At 39.6% G+C, this 7,500-nt stretch overlaps 1 protein-coding gene across 1 annotated transcript in view; it reads right to left on the reverse strand.

The window, feature by feature from the left end:
• Positions 1–892: 892 nt before the first annotated feature.
• The window catches only part of dll4 (delta-like 4 (Drosophila)), a 20,750-nt gene continuing 14,142 nt past the window's right edge, over positions 893–7,500 (reverse strand). Inside the window, exons 9-11 of the mRNA XM_082977065.1 lie at positions 7,040–7,500; positions 5,172–5,283; positions 893–2,383 (exon numbers count right to left, since the gene is read on the reverse strand). The exon at positions 7,040–7,500 is cut by the window's right edge and continues 293 nt beyond it. Coding sequence (XP_082833191.1) covers positions 2,378–2,383; positions 5,172–5,283; positions 7,040–7,500 — 579 coding nt within the window. The 3' untranslated portion in view covers positions 893–2,377. The remainder of the gene's footprint in view (positions 2,384–5,171; positions 5,284–7,039) is intronic.

Raw genomic sequence — 7,500 nt, forward strand, 5'->3', positions numbered from 1 at the left:
ATATAGCCAGCTCCATATCTAGATAAGTTACTGTATATAGCCAGCTCCATATCTAGATAAGTTACTGTATATAGCCAGCTCCATATCTGGTTAAGTTACTGTAAATATCCAGCTCCATATCTAGATAAGTTACTGTAAATAGCCAGCTCCATATCTGGTTAAGTTACTGTATATAGCCAGCTCCATATCTGGTTAAGTTACTGTATATAGCCAGCTCCATATGTAGGTAAGTTACTGTATATAGCCAACTCCATATCTGGTTAAGTTACTGTAAATAGCCAGCTCCATATCTGGTTAAGTTACTGTATATAGCCAGCTCCATATCTGGTTAAGTTACTGTATATAGCCAGCTCCATATCTGGTTAAGTTACTGTATATAGCCAGCTCCATATCTGGTTAGGTTACTGTATATAGCCAGCTCCATATCTGGTTAAGTTACTGTATATAGCCAGCTCCATAACTAGATAAGTTACTGTATACAGCCAGCTCCATATCTGGTTAGGTTACTGTATATAGCCAGCTCCATAACTAGATAAGTTACTGTATACAGCCAGCTCCATATCTAGGTAAGTTATTTTATAGACTCAGCATTTAGTTGTTGTCACGTTTGGTAAGGTTGTTGACTGTGTGTTTGAGATGAGTTAGAGAATGTAGGTTTTGTGTATGGTCAAGTCTAACAGTTTTGGTCGTTCTATCCATAGAGTTACATATTAGAAATGGAATGTAATATGTCTTGTAATAGGATCTCTGTGGTTCTACCGCTCCCTTTAAAATGTATAATCACTTTGGTGAAAAACAATAGAAGAAACAACAAAGCATCAGTAATATTTTCTTCATTATTAAAAAACACCACATAAAATAATCTCACTTTTCATTCACTGGCATCAAAATATTAACAAGGAATTAAAGTGTTTTATTCTTCAGAAGTTTGGTCCTTATATACAAAATAATATTATAAAACATATAAAGAGCAGTTGTAGCATTCATCAATATTTAAATTAAACTCTGGAAATAATCATCATTTAAAAAAATGTACATTATTGGTTCTGTAATTTCAGAAAGTCATTATAGGCAGGCAGTGGTATGACAATGTCTTTTATGAATCCTTTTGTGTCTCTTTATTTCAGGGCTGTTATTGTCTATGTCCCAAATTACACCCTAGGTCCCTACTTAGTGCACTACTTTTGACCAAGGCTCTGGTCAAAAGTAGTGCACTATATAGGGAATAGAGTGCCATTTGGGACGCAGTTTGTGGTAAATATAAACTTGTCCGTCAGTTTCCTTCCTGTTTTCTTGGACTACTGCTGGCACAGAACTGAGTATTGCGCTTCTGTGATTTATTTGTTGCGTCTTAAATGTATATACCCTATTTAGTGCACACAACCTCCACATTACTGTTGATTAAAAAAGTGTATTTTCCACCTCTGTTTTTATTTTTGTAGGTCAAATGCTCCATGAAAAGACAAGGGTTTCGTTTTTAGCATCCAAACACACTCTTTTAGGCTTCTAGTAATTTTGGACATACAATCTTTTCACCATTTTGCATGAAATGGAAAAGTCCGGAAAAGTCCAACCAGGTATTTTGTTTCTAGAGATTGAACGATGAGACATTTGTTTGTTTGTTTGTTTGTTTGTTCAGTCAGACATTCATCGTTCTCAGTGTGTTTGTTGTGGTTTCGACTGCTGGTCGGTCGTGGTGGTCAGTGGGTGAGTTTCATTGAGTTAGCTCCACCCATAGCTGGTCAATGATGCTGGCTAAGGGTTAAAGATCAGTCGAATCTCAGGCACCTCCATTTTGATTAGTTGGCTGTCGTTAGTCACCATGATTATCCCTGGAGATAAGTCAAGGGTCAACTGAGTGCTCAGGGTTCAACTACGAGCTACGGACATTTTTCCTGTTTTACCTACTCTCTCCTCCAATCGCTGCCAAGGACAGATGAGTTCAGTTCAGGGTCATTGTTTTGCTTAATGACACTCCACCAGTCCCCTCCACACCCAGTGCAGTTCAGTCAGTTAATTTAACAGTTCATTTAACAGTTCATTTAACCATTTGTTCCCAGAAGTTAATAGGTCCATGACTGTGAACTGTACATGTTTTTTGTACAAACACTTGGTCAATGTTAAAGTTCAGTAAAGTTCAGTCTAGAGTGTTCATTTTTTCATTTTTCACAGAGGAGAGATTCCGCTCTCCTCTCTGTCTCTCTGTTTTTCTCTATGGTCCCTTCTCTCTAGTGCTCCAGAGCAGCAGTGACGTCAGAAAACAGGTCTTCAGTCTCTCCTCAGGTCTTTGTGTAAACAATCCAGAAAAATATTTTCTGCCTTCGATTGCCTTTCTCCTCCGCGTTCTTGCTCCCTCGCTTTTCTACCTCACACAGCTTTATACCTGGGAGGAAGAGAAGAAGAACAGATTAGAGGTAAGCAGCGAGGACTGGGGAAAACAGTGAGCCGTCATTCCCATTTTCGCTATGAACTGGGAAACTGCACACATATCCCAAGATAATAACACTCATATAAACCAATCACAAAAGTTATGTAAGCTATTCTTGCTGATATACTATCGCAATTGTGTTTTGCTAGGCAACATCCTCCCTCAATTCCACTCAGCACCTCGGTGTTAAAAGTCCAATATGCTGCCATTTTTATCTCAATATCAAATCATTTCTGTGTAATAATTAAGTACCTTACTGTGATTGTTTTCAATTAAAATGGTCAAAAACGAAATAAAAAATAGCTTCTTGGCAAAGGGAAATTTCTCAAGCAAGAACTTAGCTAGAGTTGCCTGGGAGTGGTCTGAGTGGAAACAGAAAAAAAAAACTAGAAATGAGCTCTTATTGGCAGAGAGGTTTGGAACTTTTTTTTAAAATCTTATTGGTCTATTAACTAGTTCACTGCCTGGTGATGTCACCAGGCAGGCCAAAACTTCATCCCACTGAAACAAGCAGAAATTTTAGGCGGTCTTTTCAAAGCGCTTTTTCACTCAAAGAGTAGTATCATCATTTTCACAATTTCACAGTATTATTCCAAACTCATAGTGTGGAAATATACATAAAACATAGAGAAATCACGTTTTTGACTTCACTGGGCCTTTAAGACATAGGGTTTGAGAGACACAGTAAAGCTGCTTAAAAGGTATCAAAACCATATTCCTGTACTTGAACAAAAACGTATCCCCTTCTTAGACCATCAAATTGTCAGTTTGAAGAATAGTGATTTTCTAGTTTAGAGAGAGCATTATAAGATTACTCCATCTATACTGACTTGGCAGACAGTCCCATCAGAAAGTATTCATACCCCTTGACTTATTCCACATTTTGTGTTACAGCCTGAATTCAAAATGGATTAAATTGGGATTTTTTTGTCACTGTAGGGTGCCGTCTTTCGGATGTGACGTTAAACGGGTGTCCTGACTCTCTGTGGTCACTAAATATCCCATGGCACTTATTGTAAGAGTAGGGGTGTTAACCCCGGTGTTCTGACTAAATTCCCAATCTGACCCTCATACCATCATGGCCATCTAATCATCCCCAGCTTCCAATTGCCTCATTCATCCCCCCTCTCCCCTGTAACTATTCCCCAGGTCGTTGCTGTAAATGAGAATGCGTTCTCAGTCAACTTACCTGGTAAAATAAGGGTTTAAAAAACCAGAAAATCTCACCCATCTACACACAATACCCCACAATTACAAAGTGAAAACATGCTTTTTGAAGAAGAAAAAAGTAAATACAGAAATATTTGCCCGTTATTCTTTTCAAAATTCTTCAAGCTCTGTCAAATTGGTTGTTGATTGCTTGATAACAGTTTTCAGGTCTTGCCATAGATTTTCAAGTAGATTTAAGTCAAAACTTGAATTCACCTGACAGCAGGACAATAACCTAAAACACAAGGTCAAATCTACAGTGGAATTGCTTACCAAGAAGACAGTGAATGTTCCTGAGTGGCCAAGTTAATCTCATAGTGTCTGGTGGAAAGCAGAGTGAACCAGGTTTTCCATTAGGATTTTTCCTGTGGCATTAGGTTTTTTTTTATCCTGAAAAACTCCCCAATCCTTAACGATTACAAGCAAACCCATAACATGAGGCAGCCCCCACTATGCTTGAAAATATAGATATTGTTACTCAGTAATGTGTTCTATTGGATTTGCCCCAAACATAACACTTTGTATTCAGGACAAAAAGTTAATTGCTTTGCCACATTTTTTGCAGTATTTCTTAGTGCCTTGTTGCAAACAGGATGCAGGTTTTGGAATATTTGTATTCTGTACAGGCTTCCTTCTTTTCACTCTGTCATTTAGGTTAGTATTGTGGAGTATCTACAATATTGTTGATCCATCCTCAGTTTTCCCCTATCACAGTCATTAAACTCTGTAACTGTTTTAAAGTCACCACTGGCCTCATGGTGAAATCCCTGAGCGGTTTCCTTACTCTCCGGCAACTGAGTTAGGAAGGACGCCTGTATCTTTGTAGTGACTGGGTGTATTGATACATCATCCAAAGTGTAATTAATAATTTCACCATGCTCAAAGGGATATTTAATGTCTGCTTTTTTTCTTCCCATCAACCGATACGTCCCCTTCTTTGCGAGACATTGGAAAACCTCCCTGGTCTTTGTGGTTGAATCTGTATTTGAAGTTCACTGCTCAACTGAGGGACCTTACAGATAATTGTATGTGTGGGGTACAGAGATGAGGTAGTCATTCAAAAATCATGTTAAACAATATTGCACACAGTCCATGCAATTTATGTGACTTGTTAACCAAATGTTTACTCCTCAACTTATTTAGGCTTGCCATAGCAAAGAGGTTGAATACTTACTAACTTAAAATGTTTCATCTTAAAAAAAAATATTAATTTGGAAAAACATAATTCCACTTTGACATTAAGGGGTATTGTGTGTAGGCCAGTGACACAACATCTCAATGTAATCCATTTTAAATTCTGGCTGTAAGACAACACAACGTGGAAAATGTCAAGGGGTGTGAATGCTTTCTGAAGTCCCTGCTATATAGGCCTACAGGATCTTGCCCTGGCTTATTTTTATGTCAAATAATGTGTAGTACAATGTGTAAAAAAAGGAAACATCACCAACCATAAATATCATTGATACTATAGGAGTGACATGAAATACTTCAGATAAGTACATTTTTTGTTGCTGTTGTATTTTTCTTGTCTTACCTCTGTTGCTATGACGCACTCCCTCTTCTCTTCTCCTATAACAAAGACAGACTGGTAGATCTGAGAGTCTCGAGGGGAACATATCGTTGATATCCTACACTCCTCCTTTTCACTGCAAAACACACAAGTCAACACACACTGTTAGCCTACCTTAACGACACACAAGTCAACACACACTGTTAGCCTACCTTAACGACACACAAGTCAACACACACTGTTAGCCTACCTTAACACCACAAAGTAGAAGTATATGGCTAAACTGTGTCTGTCTCTCTGTGTGTGTATGCGTGCGTGTGTGTGTGTATGCGTGCGTGTGTGTAGCCTACTGATGGGGGTGAAGTATGGCTCAGCAACAGTCGAATGTAAACGATGCCCAGTATTCTGACTAGCAACTGCTCATAGCGTGGAACTGAGAAAAACAGCTTTTATTTACCTTGGTTTTACAGTAACTTTATACAGTTACTGCTAACATGACCCCCAATTTCTCCAAAACACAATGCAATAGAGGCAGGATACTTGTCCACATGATTAAGCTTGTATTTAATGTTGCAAGAATGACATTAACTCATTTTCGACCAAATGAACAGTTACTGCCTTTTCCAAGGAGCCTGTTGGTTGGGTCTGTTGTTAGTGGTCTTTATGAGATTAAAAGAGCATTTTGAACTCATTAGGATCCTGCTGTATAGGGGCTTGCTGTGGGTGCATGTGGGTGGATTGGGGGTTATGGTTGGGCTTCGGACCTGGATGTTGATCATTCGGGTCCCGTGTGGGATCGGATCAAGAGTGTGTGTGTGTGAGTGGAGGCATGTGTGTGTGTGTGTGTGTGTCTGTGTACCTGGAGGTGTACGTGTGTATGTCAGATCTTAATTTGATCACTCTTATGTTGCTGAGAATTGCAGGAAATGCAAACTTGTAGTCTTTTTGAGTTTGTCACTTCCACTTTGACATTTCAGACTTGAGTCACCCTAACAAAAAATGTATCAACCTCAACAAAAGAAATTTCCAGTAATTATAATCCACATAATAATCCACATTCCACATAATAATCCACATTTCCTATGGGTACAGATGTAGGATCTTAATTTGTGCAAGTTTGCTACAGCAGGAAAATAATCCTGCAGCGACAGGAAATGTGGATTATTATGTGGATTATAATTACTGGACATTTTTTTGTTGAGGTTGAGACATTTTTTGTTAGGGTGACTCAAGTCTGAAATGTCAAAGTGGAAGTAACAAACTCAAAAAGACTACAAGTTTGCATTTCCTGCAATTCTCAGCAATATAAGAGTGATCAAATTAAGATCCGACATCTGTATGGGGTTGTCACGTCTACTCCCGCTCCTTCCCTCCGGCGTTCGATGTTGCCGGGATACTAACCACCGGTCCTGGCAATCATCATTATGCGCACCTAGACTCCATTACCTCCCCTTTATCTGGCACCCCGCTTAGGTTCCTTCCCCAGGCAGTATTGTTTCTGTTTGTTCACATCTAGACGCTACTCCTACGTTGTATCGTTCCATGTTCTTTGTGATATTAAACTATTTCTTGACTCCCAGCGTCTACGTTAAAGTAGGGAGAGTAGTGGCAGGGTTTAAACCATTGTATTCAGGTCCTGGTGCGACTGACAAAATGAATGAGATCGTTTTCCTTCTCACAGTAAACAGAACAGACTTACAGCCTATAGAAATAATATCCAGAACGCATGACCTTTCACCTTTCACACATGTACGGAAACAGTTTCCTGGAGTGTTAGTGTAGCAATGATACCAAGCGCTATAAGTAGCCTAGCCATAGGTCTCAAGGTATATCGCCATGTTTGTAGATCAAGATAGAAACCTTAATTTATAGAAACATGTACATTCTTTTACCTGTACATTCCACTCATCGGTATTTTCTCTTCTAAACACTTGTCGTAGATGTGATTTAGTCTTTTATCCTCTTGCGACTTATCATCCTTGAACTCCTTTGACTTTGCGTTACTATAGTCCAAGTGATAGTTCTTGTGGATAAAATTTGACTTCTCTGATTCGCAGTCCACCTCCAGTAGCACCTTCTGATTGGTGTTCTTCAGCTGGGAGGCGGGGATAAGGTTATCCTTCTGTACGTCTGATAGGTTGTTCATGGTCTCCCGGTCTCCTCTGTCCCTGCCCATCTGCCTGTGGATGTGTCTTAGAGCCAGCCCCACCATGCATAGCAGCACCAGAAACGCAACCAGCCCTACAGCCAGGGAAACTGCCGCCCACTGGAAGCCATCTTGGCTCTCTCCGTTGATCCTCTCACCACCGACTGGCAGGGTCACTGCAACGAACTGACAGCGGGGTCCAGTGAA

This window comes from Salmo salar, chromosome 06 (genome assembly GCF_965601325.2).
Source record: "Salmo salar chromosome 06, fSalSal1, whole genome shotgun sequence".
Taxonomy (NCBI): domain Eukaryota; kingdom Metazoa; phylum Chordata; class Actinopteri; order Salmoniformes; family Salmonidae; genus Salmo; species Salmo salar.